The sequence below is a fragment of the Lycorma delicatula genome, chromosome 2 (genome assembly GCF_047948215.1).
Source record: "Lycorma delicatula isolate Av1 chromosome 2, ASM4794821v1, whole genome shotgun sequence".
NCBI lineage: Eukaryota > Metazoa > Arthropoda > Insecta > Hemiptera > Fulgoridae > Lycorma > Lycorma delicatula.
Window position 1 is genome coordinate 237,208,799 of NC_134456.1, and position 18,408 is coordinate 237,227,206.

The 18,408-nt window shown below is 33.2% G+C and overlaps 1 protein-coding gene across 2 annotated transcripts in view; it reads right to left on the minus strand.

The window, feature by feature from the left end:
• Nucleotides 1-18,408, minus strand: part of LOC142319772 (thioredoxin-related transmembrane protein 1) — a 40,517-nt gene that overhangs the window by 11,511 nt on the left and 10,598 nt on the right. For both annotated transcript variants that reach the window (XM_075357438.1, XM_075357437.1), the window contains exons 2-3: nucleotides 8,881-9,042; nucleotides 498-672 (exon numbers count right to left, since the gene is read on the minus strand). In XM_075357438.1, coding sequence (XP_075213553.1) covers nucleotides 498-672; nucleotides 8,881-9,042 — 337 coding nt within the window. The remainder of the gene's footprint in view (nucleotides 1-497; nucleotides 673-8,880; nucleotides 9,043-18,408) is intronic.

The following is an 18,408-nucleotide window of genomic DNA, read 5'->3' on the forward strand; positions in this document are numbered from 1 at the left end:
TATAGTGTAAAATATTGACATACATATGTAATACATATTTATGTGGATGATTAAATTTAAATAGTAAATTCATAATTCTGTAGTTTTTACTGTGTTATGCATATAATTTTCTTCTATTTTTACTATTGTTTCAAGAGTAGAAAATTATTATTATAAAAAAGACATATTCTGTAAAATTTTAATAACCTACTTTTGGCACTGTTTACAAGGAATACAACCACAATAAAATGTAAAAATGAAAAACAATATTTTACATGATAAATTTGAAATAATAAGATTACTTGTGTTAAATATTGTAATGTATACATCTCCATAATTTATTTTAGATTTAATCTGTAATTTAAAGTATTGTAATGATTTTTTTTTAGAACATTGTTAATTTTTCTGAAAATTAATATTTGCTGACTTGCTTTTTACATTTTCTTTAATTACTAATTAACTCTACTATAAATTCATAAATATATTTAAATAGGAAAAAAACTGTCAATCATACTCACTCTAAGTAACTGTGATAATTTAAAGAAGTAGGCAACAATGGACATCTGTAGAGAAGCTGGAGACTTCCAACTTGGAATGGCTTCTGATGCCTTCCACTTTCGTTCTTCAACAAATGACATGAATGACTCTTTATCTCTTGGGCCTCTGTACTGACGGAATTCACCATCACAAACGCTAGACATAGGGAAAAATAATCAACATGAGTAAAATAGAAAGTGACAGTCATGTACTTTAAAAGTAATTTTCCTGTTTTCATCACCTAGAACTAGCAAAAACAAAAAAACTATACAAATTGGCATGCCAAGCCAAACTTATTAGTGAAATATTCAGAATTACAATTAACAACTTCACTCTGCATACCAGAACTGACCACATAGGGGAAGACACCCTCCGCCTCCTCTGTTCTTAGCCCTTATGGCTTTAGTGGAAGTCATCTTCAAATCCTTGGCTTTTGACATATTCCAGTCCGCTTCGGCCATGATGCCACTGATCCTTCATCACCACAATGAGCACAAAGTTGCAGGATGTTCACAGAACTTAGCCCTGTGACCAAACCTGCAGTACTTAAAACAGCACTGGACATCTAAATACTCCTTGACCTTACATGAAGAAAGGTCTACAAACAACCTACCATCTGCAGTAAAGCCCAAGTTTAGGACTAAACTTGAAAATCCCATGGTAGCGTTCTGCCTCACGCCTACCTGATTTAAATAATAATCAACACTCAGACTTGAATGTAGCCCCATCCATCTGAGTATTTTGCTCTCTATGAGAGCCATTAAATCCTCCTCAGATAGCCAATGATCTATGTCATAGACAATCAATACAGGATGCCTCTTGCCTTTAGGGTCAACTTTCATGTCACACAACTTCTCTCACCTCAGGCTTAATAACCAATTTTCCGTAGCCTGGGTTTGAGTTCCCTGATCTTTGGAAGAATCTTACCTCGCACATTAACAATTTTCAAAAAATTAAATTAAGAAGTTGTGTTTCTCTTCAAACGCCCATACTAACAGGACTGAACCTCCAGCCGACCTTTAGAAAACTTCTCAATTATTATTTGATCGCCGCAACTCCTCATCACCAGAAGAGGATGAAAAGTCATTGAGCCTAACCTCAATTGTTTCTGTAATCTCCTTGCAAGGTTTAACCAGCTTGAACTTACCCTTTTTTCCTTCAGTCTCAGACATTTCTGAAATCATAAACACAACAAACACAGTATCCTAAACACAAAACACATATTGATGTCATAAACAACAGCTAACGGCAAAACAATAATGGTGAAACTACCAATAGAAAACAAATAAACAAAGACGGCAACCAATAAGAAACAACGTAAACGAAACGGTTCCAAAGTGGTTGCTAATAAACAACAACTTATAAATAACAAAATAAATAATAAATTAAATAAAATATTTATAATTTTAATATAAATTAATACTAAACTGTTCCAAGTCAGTCTCAGTCACAACTACTACTTATATAAGTAGTCTAGATAACCATAAAGGCTACCCACACAACCAATAAATAACATATATACACCAATCACTTAAAAACCATAGAAAAACAAAACCTAATCATCCCTTACTAATGTATCCTACAAAGAAAACTGAATTATGAATAAATTTTCAGCACTTCTTTTTTTTCAGTTTAGCATCTGGAACCACAGTAAGGTATTACTTCAGAGGATGAATGAGGATGCTATGTATAAAAGTAAATAAAATGCAGCTTTGTTTAATCTCAGGTCGATCATTCCTGAGTTGTATAGTTAATTGAAACCCACCACCAAAGAACACCGGTAACCACGATCTAGTATTCAAATCTGTATTAAGTAATTGCCTTTACTAGGATTTGAACCTTAGAACTCATGACTTTGAAATCAACTGATTTGCGTCTAGGTTAACCACTAGACCAGCCTGGTGGGCTAAATTTTCAGCACCTACACAAATTCAACTGCCCTAGTTCATGTTGCGTGTTGAACTTGTACACCAGAACTGTTTATGTAGTCATTACTGCTGTTTAAACAGAGCAACTTCAACCAGAAGTGCCTCAGGTACTCTCTTGTATATGTCACGGCCAAAATGACTGCCAGGCCAAGTACTATAAAGCAACAGATTAAGTTTATTTACCTTCAGTCAGATAAGCAAAACAAACCCACCGGTTTGGTCTAGTGGTGAATGCATATTTGCAACTCCGCTGATTTTGAAGTTGAGAGTTCCAATGTTCAAATCCTAGTAAAGGCAGTTGCTTTTATATGGATTTGAATACTAGATTGTAGATACCGGTGTTCTTTGGTGGTTGGGTTTCAATTAACCATACATCTCAGGAATGGTCAATCTGAGACTGTATAAGACTACACTTCACTTACACCCATACATATCATCCTCATTCATCCTCTGAAGTAATTAATACCTGATGGTGATTCCCGAAGGCTAAAGAGAAAATATATATACGCGAAACAAAAATTATTTTAGAAAAATTTCAGACTTTAGTAACACAAAGTGATTTAGTAATGAAAACAAAGAAATATACTTCTGTAAGATCTTAATTTTTTTCTTTTAATGTTTTAAAAATTTAGTGGTTCAATTTTGGTTAATGATTAATTTTAGGTAACATTAAGCACTCCTTACAACTTGATTTGCAACACTCATAATGTCTACGGGAGTAAGCATCCTGGCATATGAAGGGTGTACAGTAAGGTAAAATGATAAATAAGTCATGACTGAAGAACTAGTTCCATGGTACATTCTGTTAAACAATGTTAGGTGTAGTTTCAGTGCATGCTGTGCCATCTTTCAGTGGGTACTTAGCCCTAAAATAAAATACTATGCTTATTTTCCAGGTGAAAAATGCTTTTCGTAATCATTACCCAAACAGGAATTATTTGTTGTAGATAAATAGATGTTAAATTAAAAACTAAAACCTAGCGATGTAAAAATATATCTTAAAAAGAAAAAGCCTGACATATGTTAAAAGTGAAATAAAACACAAATAAAAAACACAGAGGATACATTAAAAAGTAACTTAAAAGAATAAAACTTACCATCTGGCATATGCCAAATGGTATACAGTCGACAAGGACCGTATAAATACTTAAATTGTTGAATTAAGATGCATGGCCTTTATTTATCAACAAGACAATTGATAACATCATTGCATTATTCCCTAACATATTTCACATATCAGCCTAGTCCTAGTTTAAACTTTCAAAGCATAACATATACAATTCACAAGGAAAAGGTGCATTGTTATTTGGCAATCACAGCAAGCACAAAGGGGTGCATCTGTTTGTGTCATCAGATATCCATGAGAGAGCCTAGTGTGCCCCCTATTTACAAACTGCAAATAATAACCTTCTCTAGATGGTTATTTCTGCATGATGAGCTCCACAGTGACACAGTCTGCTTCATCGGTTGAAGTTTATTGTTAATAGAAGTATCCCGTTCACTTTGCCAATCAGAAATATTATATAGATCTTAGGCCTTGTCCTTTTTAAATAACCAGTCTAGGAAAATATTTTTTATTTTTATTCTTCTTTTATAATGTAAGAGATATTGTTAATTTTAGATTTTTTAAATTATTACATGTGTAGGTTAAGTTGATTAAATTCCTTTCTTTTTGCATTTTGTTAATATTAAATGTAAAATTAATTAATTTTCTAGTTTTATAACATTTTGTCATAAACAGATTATACATAAAAAAGCAATTTTAATAAATACTCATAGCCTAGACAAAAATATATATATATATTACCACAAATATCTTCCAGGAAAACTATCTATATAAAGAATAAGTTTCATTGTACATATCTTATTAATTCACAGATCAATCCCTTTACAAAATAAAAATAGACTAATAAAACAAATAAATTTATAACAATCAAACCATCATAAAAATCAAGACTATATCAATAATCCCAAGAAATATTATATAAATCCACTGTGGGATTTTCATGCATAAAAAAAATATGAAAAAAAATAATAAATTGTGTGAAATATAAAAAAAGGCAATATGAAATAAATGGTTCTCACTCAGACTAAGTATATTAATAATAATATTACTTCCCTTTAACAGAAGAAGAATATTTGTAAAAATCAACAAACACATACAAAAAGATATGCCAGAAATAATATTTAATTTAATGAGAATAAAAACACTAGAAAGTACACGACCAGAAAAATTTTAAAATAATTCCTCATTAACAATACAATGAGGTAAATAATAACACTAAAACTGTAAAATAAAGACATGGCTGTCTACCAATGACAAAAATTTATTTCTTATTTTGGGTATTTGTTATTATTAAAGTTTTGCTTAATATTAATAAATCACAATGAATATTATGTATTTATAAGCACAGTAATAAGATGCTCTTAAAACATATAAAAAGGAGACTTATAAATCTCAATAATATTCTACTGGTTCTACTGTGGTTTTGATTAATTTGTTAAGGAAATAAAATGTGACTTTCAACTTTATCTTAAAATGCATATACTATATATACACACATAAAATACTTAATTAAAAACTTCCATCAGAGGAAATTCAGGATAACTAAATAATTATTATTGGAGAATGATTCCACTTTACAAAAAAAAAAAACATAAAAAAACATTGAAATTCATAATTAAATGAAAAGAATAAAAATGATAACAAATGAAAATAGTAAATAATTAATTTTATAAAAAAATGAAGCTAGCTCAATGGTTTACAAAAAGTGGCCCAAAAATTTCCATTTCAGAACCTTGTAGGAGTGGTGAGGGGAGAGAGAAATTAAAAAAAACTTACTAAGAATAATAAAAGGTTGAATATAACAAATCGAAAAGCCCTGAGAACTTCAAATAACCAGGGATTACATACAGTATTAATTCACTTATATATAGATTGCAAACATGTCACTTTTTTGAAACTGTTTCTATATTTCTACGAACTTCAATTAAGGTAAATGCATCACTTATAAAGATGGGATGGATACTGGATGCTGGCACTATATAGTGCTTACCACTCAAACTAAGGGAATATATTTACAGTAGTGCCTGGCAGGGCAGCACTATTCTCACTACATCACATATAATTTGCATTTGTATAAATTGTGCGAGCAGTAAAGGAACAAATTTCATAATATGACTAGTTTAATTTATTTTTGTACTTTTTTTAAACAAAGATATATCTGAAAACAGACTATAAGTGAAGCAGAAACAAAGAAACAAAAGCGCTTGATTGAAGCTACTTCTAAATTAATTGTTTCCAACCTACAAAATGTGGCTTTTAAGGAGTGCCAATTTACTATTGGAGTACTACAGGGGTAACACTGACACTATTTACAGCTTTGATTTGCATATACAGGATCAGAAGATGAACCAAAGCTGCAGTTTGTAATATGTTTCTTACAGGGGACAGACCAACTGGCGAGCCTAGTCAAGCGTACTGGTTAATTGTGTATCCTCACCACAAAGAACCTAATTGAAGAGCTTTGGAATATCTGCTATCATTCTGCATAACACATTATGAGCCAACAATCATAACTTTTTGTTTTTTGAACAATTGGGTTTGAAATTCACACTGATTTTCGAATAAGCGTCCCATCTGATAATAATGATAAGACTCTTTTAAGCTACAAGAGATTATAATCCACATCATCGAAAGAGTTAATACCATCTGAAGTCATGCCTAAAGGGGAAGGATGAGATTCTGAAGGGTCAACCACTTTTTTTATAGAAAGAGATATCACAAATAATAATAATAATAAATGTGTATGTTTTGAAAATAAAAAAATTTCAACAACTCTTTGTGTATACCTTTGTCTCCGATATAAAGAATTCAAGAATAATTCATTGAAGTACGCGTAACAAGCACTGATGCAGTGCTTGTTATTATTAAAGTTATTATTAATATAAAAATGTCAAGTGCTTTAATTGTGTATGTCTTAAGTTCAAGCAATACTTTTTTCTCAAATGTTACTGAAATGACAAAAATCAAATATGAAATGAACTGTGAAGCGGTGATTGTTAGAAGAAAAAGAGGGGGTTAGATTTTTGGTTAAAACCACATTAGGATTTCTGAACATGTAAAGAGGTAATAGTAATATACTATAAAACAGAACAGGCTAAGTTTTAAGGAAGAGAGTCAACAAGAAAGCATACTTGTTATCAGCAAACATTGCAATCTGTCATATATTTCTTTCAATCAAATGCTTTTCCCAAACTATCTCTGTGGGATTTACCTTTACGTCTTACATATTTTGTAGCAGTCTTCATAAATGAGAAAAGTTTGTTAACTTACTTTAGTTCCTAATCATTCTTGCACTTCATTTTCAGTAAAACTTTCATATACATCAGTATACTTTTTAAACAAAAAATAAATCTAATTCTTAATTTATGACATATATAACAAATTTGTTTAAGATATATTTTTTCTAATGTTGCCATATCAATCATTTACTGCTAGTTCAACATTTAAAATTTTTCACCCAACCAGCATATTGTTAGTTATGAAGCTTTAAAAATCTAAATAAAAATAAAAAGTTATAGTGCTGGTGTAAAGAAGGACCACCCTTTTTTACCTTTGATCAACAAGTTAATACTCGTTATTAAGAAATAAGTTACATTGCCATTTCTATGAGCATATTCAGCTTACAGGTTGTATTATTCAATCAATAATAACAGTTTTCTTCTCTAGTTAATTCTTCCCTTGTAGGTCAATATTCACAATTAAATCAAAATTGTGGTTAAATGAATTATATAAACATTAGCAGTCATCCACACCAATTCAAGTTTGAGTATTCGCTCTCTAAGCGACAAATATGAGGGTGGTCTGAAAAGTTTCCAACCTGATAAGGAAAACAACCTTATCAAAAACAACCTTTTTTTTGGATTTTTTGTTTTTATTTTTTAATATAACCACTACAAATACTAATACACTTTTCATAATGGTGCTCTAATGTAGTTGTACCAACTTTATAATGCAATTCGTCAAACTCCTTAAAATAACCATTTACAGCATCAATCGTTGCCTACAAAACCATTTTTTAAGGTTAGGAAATAGGTTATAGTCATTACATGCTAAATATGGCAAATAAGACGGTTGGGAAAGCAATTGGAACTTCAGTTCATTATTGGCAGAATGTGCTAGTGCATTGTCATTGTAAAACAAGATTTTTTGAAGCTATATGTGTTGCTTTCTTTTTACTTCGTCAAACCTAGACTAACAGATCTACTAACCTGAAATTTTCAATACAAACTAGTGAAGGGTAGTACTAACAAATGCCAGTAAAAAATTAGACCTGCTGGCGCCATCTCTGTGGTACCTCAGGTTTAGTTGATTTTCCAACTACTTAAAGCAATAACCAATACTCTAAATAGGGTCTGCCTACTCTTCAATCATTTTAAAAATTAGCAGACATTTGCTTCTTATCATAACCCTAATGTTTGCTTTTTACTGCAGCATTTAAAAATAGAACCATGTTTAATTAGCATTATACTTTTGTTCTGATTATAGTTCCCCATAAACAATTAGCCTAAAATATATTCGTCTAAAATTAGTGGCTTTTTCAATGAAAAAAGTTTTTTTTTTAACTTCTGATTGTTTATGCCAGCAAGATTCTTTAAATACTAACCTTTACCGGGTGAAAATATTAAATTAATTAGATGACTTTCCTTTGCAATGTAACTTCAGATATTCCTTGGGTGCTCTGTTGAATCAATTATAAAGAAACAAAATCAAGACTATGTTTTTTAAGTGCAGATCATTTACTTAAAGTGGCGTTAGATTATAATTATTAATTTTTTTCTTGATAAAACAGTTTTCTCAGAATACCAAATTCTACACATTATTAACCAGTTAACACATAATCTATCCTTCAATTACTTCCATCTACTGAAACTACCATATATTTCAGTATTAAATTTATATCATAGTTAGATTACACATTTAAAAATTCATAGTACAAAATGTTATGTTATTCATATACAATAAGAAGCACTCATGCAAGACCAGTCTGAAATTTATTCATAGATAGAAACTGTACTAATATTAAGCAAACATTGGAGACTGACTTTAATCAATGTCACTTGTCATCACACACAATATACTTATTTATAACACAGCTAGTTGCATATGAATTCAAAATGCATCAGAAGCATGTGTGTCAGTACTCTGAACAAATTTTATTAATAACATATTCTAATTGAAGTGAATAACCTTTATAAATTTCTATTTACTCAGTTGCAGGCTACACTTTATTCAAGTATTAACAAATGTGGTAATTTAAAAAGAAACATCCTCAATAAAAATTGAAAACATTATGCTTTACTTATACAATAAAATATATTTCCTACATATGGAAATATAAATAATAAGACAATTTAAATTTAATAAACTCACTGAAAAATAGTTGGTAAAGCAGTCACCATAAAACGTCCACTGAGTCCAGGTGAGGTTGTTACATCTACTTGACCCACACTTATACCCAACTCCTTGCTCCATGATGAATAATCTTCCCATAAAGGTTGCAGTGCTTTACATGCTGGACACCAAGGCGCATAACTGGAAAAAAAATGAATACTTTGCATAATCAATACAAAAAAATTAGAAGACATCACTTTTCATTTTTCTCCCAAATCTACCAACCTGAAAACATAAACAAGAGAAGACAAGTTTCTTAGGTTATAGCATACTCATTTCCCATATTGGGGGCAAGTGAGGGGTTTTCTACAAAAAGAAAAAAGCTAATTTTTGTCCCAGAGTTAAATTTTGAATGTAAGTTTAGTTTAATTGCCAGTAAAAAAATGACCTTGAAAGATCATAAAGATAAAAGTGAATATTTTAACTCAAAATTAAAAAAAAAAAAACATTTATAGTAATCAGATAGATATATTACATCAACATATTTTTTTGTCGTGCCATTTCTTTGACTTACATAAGCAATTAACTGCTAATGATTTAGTACCATTCAAACTAATATTGATTTAATTTAAAGGTAATATTAATATAGCAGACAGTTCTAGATTGCATTCAAAGAATTTTTCATTAAGGAATGCTTTGAAAATTATGTTTATTTTAGTGCATAGGTAGATTTACAAACCTACCTATTTTGAAAGAGATTAAAAAAAAATGAACTTCTCTTTTTCCTTTGTAGCGGAATATACTATTATAATTATCTTAACTGAAATGGTACACAATTCCAAATTTTAAATCTTCATAATGCAATAAAATCGGGGGGAAAATTTTCACTACTGGAAACAAAATAAATTCAATATTTTGTTTACAATAAGCAAATAAAATATTTTTATTTAATTTAAATGTAATACATTAATTTTATTGAAAGCAATTGTTCATTTTTACCTCCAACAAATACATTCTCAAATTTATTGAAATTTAACTGCATGTAGTGATAAGATATGACAATTTTTAATTGGCTTTAAAAAGATAGCAATATCTCATTAAATGGCATTATTATAAAATGAATTAATTATAAATGGCTGTAATAAAAAATAAAGTTAACACAAAGATTAAATTTTATCATAAAACATTTCTTTTCCATTGTTTGGTGAGATCAGAACAATAACTAGCAATAGTTTGTTTTGCAATACACTGTAATCTAAAAAAAAATTTTATAACTCTTACTATTATACTACACTAGCTATGTTAAGCTATTACATTTTCTATGCTTAAAAAAAAGTCACAGTAAAGCAAAAATTGTACTGTTTAAAATAATATTATGTTTAGTTAAGTAAACTAATTAAAAACAAAACAAGAACAAATTTGCATGACTAATGAAATATTTGCATGATTCAGACCTTAATTCTTTGTTTGAATACTATTCCAATGTTAATGATTTTTATTTAATATCCGAATCCGACTCCTAATTCAAGTAAATGAATAAATAAAACGTTATTTTCTTAAATTTTCTAATAATAAACATTAATAATAATTGTAATTTGAATAATCATGCCTTTCCTAAGGTCAGGTGTAGGCTTACATTAGGAAAGTGACTTCTAATGTATAATAACAACAATAATCTCATTTCAGAGTCTTTGCATTATAATGGTGGATTTATTATATTACTAGAAAAAAGGTGGGCCCCTATGGACTGCCACAAAAATTTTACACGTTTATGTTTCATTACACATGATTTTGTTAAATGTTCTTACAAACTATAAATAATGTTCATGAATTTAGCATACCAACACCAAAAACTTATATAGTGAAAAGCTTCAAAACCTTGAAAATTTTTAGCTGTTTCTTGGGTTGTGATTTTTTAACACAGCTCTAACCACAATGTTTTCCTTTTTATCCCCAAAATACAAATATGATTTTAGATATATCGTTTGTATAGAAAAGTATAAATCATTTGAACGAATGAATTGTTCGTGTGACGGCCTGCCATTAGATGTCTTGGCAGAAAATTTCACTTCTGTGGTGGTGGCAACGGCTGAAGCCGCCATTCCTACAGGCACTGGCTGGGAACGTATATCTGGTTGGTGGTCTCGGAATCTGACAGCAATGAAGCAGTCTGTGAACCGACTCAGAAGGACTGCGCAATGAGAGGGTGATCGAGATCGGCGTGCGGCCCTAACTGCAGATTACCAGAGAGCAAGGACTAGGAACTTTCATAGCATTAGGTCCTCCAAGTGTAATTCATGGCGCTCCTTTGTTCAGAAGTAAGGGAATAGAGACCCTTGGGCATAAGCGCAGGAAAGACGTCCTCCTGTCAGCTTTGTCAACCCAAGAGGGTGTGATAATTGATAAGGACCATGTCCTTAATATTTTGCTGAATAATTTTCTCCCAGATGACACTACGGTGGGTGAGGTTTCATACCACCGGCGTGTCAGGCGGGAGTCGCGATTTTCGAGACCGACATACAATCTTCTGAGATTACTAAGGTGGAAGTGCGCTAGGTGATCTGTAGCATGGCACGGCACAAAGCCTGCAGATATGACTATATCACAGTGGAGCTCGTCGTCCGAGCTCTTCCAGCTGTCCTTAGTCCTCTAATTAGAATATATAATAGGTTGCTCTTCGCCGGTGACTTTGTGTTGTTGTTCAAAGGTGACGAAAAACATCCTACTGTTATTCTTTTTACCGTCCACTAACGGCTCTTGCCCGTGATTGGCAAGGTTTTTGAGAAGGTCCTATATTTGCATATTAATGTTAGATTGGCCACTGATCATTTGCTAATGGACAACCGGTATGGTTTTCGACCGGGCAAGAGCACCGAGGATGCCATACTAAAGGTAATGGATATAGCTTCCTCCAGTCCATGTAAATATGTATTAGGGATTTTTCTGGACATATCCGGAGCATTTAACAAATTATGGTGGCCCTCTGCCCTGTTTCAGATGCAGAAGCCTAAGTGTACACCAAATGAACTAGAAGTGCTCTCAAGTTATTTCAGCCATCGGATCGTTTCCCTGCGTGATGGCGGCACGGAGGTTCGTAAGGCCTTAACTAAAGGATGCCCTCAGGGCAGTCCCCTTCTTTGGATCATAGAATTCGATTCGATGTTGGGTTTAAGGTTGCAATGTGGTTGTCGTGTCATCGCTTATGCTGACGACGCGCTGCTACTGACTGAAGGGGATTCGCGTAACGAGGTGGAGAATTCAGAGCTGCTCGTGTTTGTGAGACACTACGACTGTGGAGTCTCCAACATAAGATGATTTTCAGCCCAGAGAAAACCACAATGATGTTGCTTAAGAGCCGATTGGCTGCTTCCCGACAAATCTGGGTTAGGATGACTGGTCTCCCCATTCGGTACGTTACGACTCAAAAATACCTGGGTGTTATCCTTGATGAGAATTTTCGGTTTAAGGAACATCTACAGTATGTAGCAAAAAAGGCCGCTGATGCTTTTTATGGAATCCGTAGTCATTCATCCCGATTGGGGTTGAATTACCGTACCATGCGTATCCTTTACAAAGATGTCAGCGAAGCTATTATGCTGTATGCTGCGCCTGTCTGGGCTCACCGCATGGCTTTTACGTATTGCGCGGACATTTTGCTGCGGGCCCAGCGACTCCTCTTGCTGGCTGTTACAGAACAGTCTCGCAGGAGGCAGTCTGTGTTATAGCAGGAGTCAAACCAATAGATATCTTGGGTAATGAGCGTAAGAAACGCTATATTTCCAAGGTAAATAACCTATTGACGTCAGAACGAAAGCAGGAGATTGAAGACCAGGGCCTTGCGTCTTGGCAGGTCAGGTGGGACGAATCCCCCACAGGTCGCTACACGCACGGTATATTTCCTATAGTGTCTTAATTTAGATGCGATTAGATGGGTCTCCCCCAATCGGTATATCACACAGTTTCTCTCCGGGCATGGTGCCTTTCGGGTGAGTTGGCTAAGTTTCGTTTGGTGGATTCGAGTCAATGCCCGGATTGCGGGACTGATGATACAGTGGACCACGTCCTCTACGTCTGTCCCCGATACGAGGTCGAACGTTCACGAGTTGTTAGGGTACTTGAGAGAATACATTCCTTTGTTGATCTCCGTGCCAACTGGATGATCCGCGAGGAATGGTCTATAGTGGCTGGTTTTCTTCGCGCCCTTGCGTTGTGTAGGTCTGCAGAGGGAGTTTGATCGAGTTACTCGATCGTGGTAGGATCCCGGGTGGCTAGGGTTCCGGCTTAGGCATTGGATTGGTTGGAGGTAGGCGCATTGGCATTGTGCCACGGTTATATTGGTATTGTTTGTGATTCAATTTGAGGCTCCCGCTGGTGGTAGTGGCTCTGCTGCCGGGGTATAGTATCGGCGACCGGGGGCGTGGCTTCCCTCCGCCGGTGGAGGTCCTGATCGTGACTCTGTAATGCCACGCGTTACACCATGATAGGACCGGGTGAGGGTGCAAGGTTTGTCTCCGGCTCCTGCGCGGACAAACCGCAATGAGGTTGCATTACCTTTGTTAGGTGACCTAAACTGGTCGATTTATCTGGGTGTAGGTCTGAATTTCTATGTTGCGTAAAACACAATATTGATTGGCATGAGTGTAGCGCTGATTTAACTTTAAACTTGTTCGTTTTCTGAGGCATTCACAGTCACGAACGACGTTGTCAAATCTGTACTAGGTGCGGGGTCCGCGCTTCCGGTTAGTTAATTTGAGGGAATCAAGTTAGGTTGGATGTGCATATGTCCGTTTGAGGCCTACGTGAAGGCGAAATTTGATATGTATTTACTGATGCAAATGTATGCCGAGGCATTTACACCGGTGGCATCCCGACCGAGGCCTGGCTGATGACTGTGAAATATAATCAGTTAGAGGGTCTAAAGACGACCTCCGGTAAAGCCCCTCAGGGCTTGGAACGGAGGGGATGATGTGGCGACCGGTAACGTCACAAGGTGGGTGTCTTCCCCCACGGGGTTGGGATGGAGCGGGAAGGTAGCGTCTGCGTCCAGCGGCTCTCACGGCGGGCCGTCCAGGCCTGCTGCTCCGGCGAGGATTTTGGCATTCGCCGGGAGGTCCCACGTTGAGGCGGCCAGGAAAATTCTTGTCTTCTTCCATCTTCTTCTTCTTAGTCTTCTCCAGGTGGTGGTCGACGATGAATTGAAAATTCATTGTCGTGCACGCTCTTTTATTTTGCTTCAGAGGATGAGATGGATGACAATTTTTGTAGCATGTGAAAATGGCATGCCTGACCAGGAATCGAACTCGGGATCTTCGGATGAAGAGCCGACACTACCACTCATGCCATGGAGGCTGGCAATCGCATTATACTAAGAGTATTAAAAAGTTGTAAAGTCATTGGTCTAAATGTAATAAATTACAAGTTGCCAACATTAAAAATCTCTGGAAAATCTTGTTTCTTTGTCAGACCGAGAACTTTCCTAACGGCCCATATATATATATATTAATAACAATAATAATAATTTAATTACTTATGAAGAACAATCTAATTAAATAATATCTTTAACATATCTGCAAGTAGAATGGTCTAAATATACACAATAAACTTATCTGATCTGAGACAAAAGTGATTCATCTCTTTATTCAAGTATAGTATAATTATATAAATAATGACATTGTATGCAAAGAATATGGATGAAAGAGTTACTCATTCTAGTATACTATCACAATGCGAAAGATTTATCAATTTTAAATCACTTTATTTATAATTAAATAAAGATATTACAGAAAATAAACAGATCTACATAAAACAGACATAGCTTAAGAAAATACATAATTGTTTTATTTATTCATTACACTACTTAATCAAATTTATGCTACCTGAAATAGTGACCTCCATTTAATATAACATTTCCAGCAGTTTTTTCCTATTAACAGAATGTGCTTTATGAAGTAACCAGTAGATTCTATTGTGACTCTTTGATTTCTTCTAGCATTTACCAATGTTAGAGGAGATGTAATACAAAAAATAATTTTGGGATGGCTACTGACATTAAGATTAAGAATTATATATTGTACATGTATAAAGAAAGAATTAAAGAGAAAAAAGTACTCTATATTAAATGTTATTGAAAATATCAAGAGGAAATAGAGGGGTGCTCCCCCTATACGCAAGCCACCACTGAGCTCACATCAGGCAACCACCAAAAAAAATAATTATACATTTTTTGGAGGGGAAGCTTTCTTTTTTCTTTTTATTCTTCAGAACCACCATAAGGTATTACTTCAAAGGATGATAAGTAAGAATGTAAGCGAAGTGTAGTCTTCTACACTCTCAGGTACTAATCCTGACCCACCGGGTTGTTCTAGTGGTGAATGCATCATCCCAAATCAGCTTATTTGGAAGTCAAGAGTTCCAGAATTCAAGTACTAGTAAAGGCAGTTACTTTTAAACAGATTTGAATATTAAATTGTGGATACCGGTGTTCTTTGGTAGTTTGGTTTCAATTAACCATTCATATCAGGAATGGTTGAACTGAGACTGTACAAGACTACACTTTATTTACAATCATACATATCATCCTCAGAAGTAATACCTGAATGGTAATTCCCAAAGGCTAACAGGAAAAAAAATAAAGGTACCAATCCTGAGAAGTGTGGTTAATTGAAACTCAACCAACAAAGAGCACAGATATCCATGATCTAGTATTTAAATCTATACAAAAGTAACTAACTTCCTTTATTAGGATTTGAACCTTGGAACTCTTCATCAAACTGGTGATGTTTACTGAGAACAAAAAATGACAGATTCAAAAATATGAAATTTGTGTCTTGCAACACAAAGTGCTCCAATATAAATATATAAAGAACGTAATCTGTTCATTAGAAGTACTGATTCATTGTTACCTGTTAGTGGTTGAGTTTAAAAGTCAATTTAAATGAAAGAGCTCCTTTGCCTGATTACACCAAGGAAGTAATATGTTTCCTCAATTCAGAAAACATGAAATCAGAAGAGATTATTCATGGAATGCAGCAGCAGTACAGTTATTTGAATGGAAACAAGCTCTATGAATAGTCTGATAACTTTAAAAAAGAAATAGAATTTCTCTGTTATGAACAACAGAAAGGTAATCCCCTCCACTACAAAGAATGACAGTGTCAAAGCAACTAATAAATGATTCACAATAATTGACAAATTAAAGTTGAAGTTAAAAAACAAGTCAATATAAACCACAGCTTAGCATTTTCAATCATCCATGATCCATGTTTTCAGATGTCCAGAATGCCAGCAAACTCTTCAAAACTCAACTGAAATCTTGATGATGGAAGCATATCACTGTTTAAAGAAAAAGAAAGCTACAGAATCTGCTACTAATATGGTTCAATTTATAAGAATAGATAAACACGGTCTTATTCAGGGGAGGAAGGTTAAAGTAAATTTTCTAGCCATCATATGAATCTACCTGTTGACAATATTAATGAGTGCTTAAGTCCGGTACAGACATGTGTTTCCACAGCAGCCAAAAATAAAAGATTCTATTTGATTGGCAAAATTATGCTGAGGAAAGAGCCTTCTTTCCTCAGGAAAATTATAGGAACAGGACCGACCGCCTGGTCCTGTTCCTATAATAGTATTATGATCTTTGGAAGATGTTATTTAACTTTAATTTGTTTTGTTATCTGAAATTATATTTTTATTGTTTTGCGTTTTGTTTGTGCTGTGTAATATTTGCTTGTGCTACAGAATTATCATTATAAACCTATTTTTGTATTACGCACTCAATCTCAATACAAGATAACTTGTATTTATTTAATGATGCACTGGTTTAACATTTTAATTACTTTTAGTTGATATTATTGTTACATATTTTTAAAAAGCTTAAACTAATATTAAAAAGATTTAATTTTCCAAAATATAACAAATATTAGAGAGAATTTTGATTTATCTTTATGTGAATAATTAAGAAGAATAATTAATAAAATTGTCTTGCAAGATCTGGTCTGATAGAAGTGAAATGTTTGAGTTTGCATTAGATCATTATAAACATAATCCTGATTCCAGTCTGATGGAGTTTATGTTCATGATGATATCCAATTCAATTAAAATTCTTTATCTGATTGTTTGAGATTGGAATGTAAAAAACATAACTTTTCTTTTAATTTAATTTGGGTGTGCAGATTTCACTTCTTGCCTAAATATATGCATATTGATAAGTATTAAACTTATTTTGGGATTTGAAAATGGTAATTTATTTTTTATAGATGTAAAATGTTTAAATGTATAAATCTATTTTAGTAGATATTACCAGAAAAAAATGTAGGTCCTGTATTGATTCTCTTAGCTATTAAATTGATTAAAATAAAACTGTATATGTTACCCATTTAAATTTGATATATGGAATTTATATATAATTCATCACTTATAGTTACAATTAGGCTTATTGGCAATTTATATAATAAACTGAATGAGAAAGTAGAATTGCAATTTTCAAAATTGAATCAAAATTGAATGCGAATTACTGGTTGGAGTGCCAATACACTTTTATAATGATGTTGACAAGGGTTATGGTTATTTTTTCTGATCTCTGTAACGGAGTGGTAGTGTCTTAACCTTTCAATCAGAGGTTTCAGTTTGAAGCCCGGTCAGGCGTAGCAATTTTCTTACACCATAAAATTCCATTTCCATATCCCACAGACAAGCTTTAAGTTTAATCATCAAGCAAAAAAAAAAAAGGAAAAACCGTGATCTGTTATAAATTATAGTACAGGAATAGTAGAAAACCGTAGGTCTCTGTTGACTTAAAAGAAACACAAAACACAGTAAAGTCAAAAAGCAACCACATAATTTGCAATGGAATACATACTTTAAAAAAATTCAAAATAATATTGTGTAATGACAAAAAAAAGATCAAAAAGAACATACACTTTAATGAATTACAGGACAAGTGCAATGATCTGCAAAGTAAATGGGAAGTTATTAACCAAGTAATTGGTAGAAAGAAAGGTAACATTGAACTATTAAAGCTCAATCCAACTCTTAAGTTGGGGGTAGATAATTTTGCTGGAATAGTTTTAATTTTTTTTTGGATAGCTCAGAAGCTAAAGAGTGTCAGATGTGTTCTAATGTTAATAATGTTCAATATGGTATTTATTTTCCTCATGACCGTGTTAGTAATTCCACGGGTGAAGTGAATAAAAAATTAATTTCAACTACGCTTATTAACTTGGCTTTTCCAGATTCCTACTGACTACTTAAAAAACAAAGCGAATAAAACCCAATACATTTGATTTTAATTTAAGTTAAAACTATATTTTTTTTAAGTAACACAGAAGGAATTCTTGTTTTTTTATTAATGCCAGTCATGGCAAGGTTATTTATATATGTAACAGGAAAGTGCACAGTGAATGAAGGAAAGTAGATAAGAGGAAGGAATTACTGTATTCTGAAAATGAGAATGTCAATTTTTTTAACAAATGAATTATTGCTTAAAAAAAAAAAGAAACATGCAGTGGTGTTCTTTCATCCAAATGGCTAACAAAACTTCCTAGGAGTTTTTACTGAACATCAGAT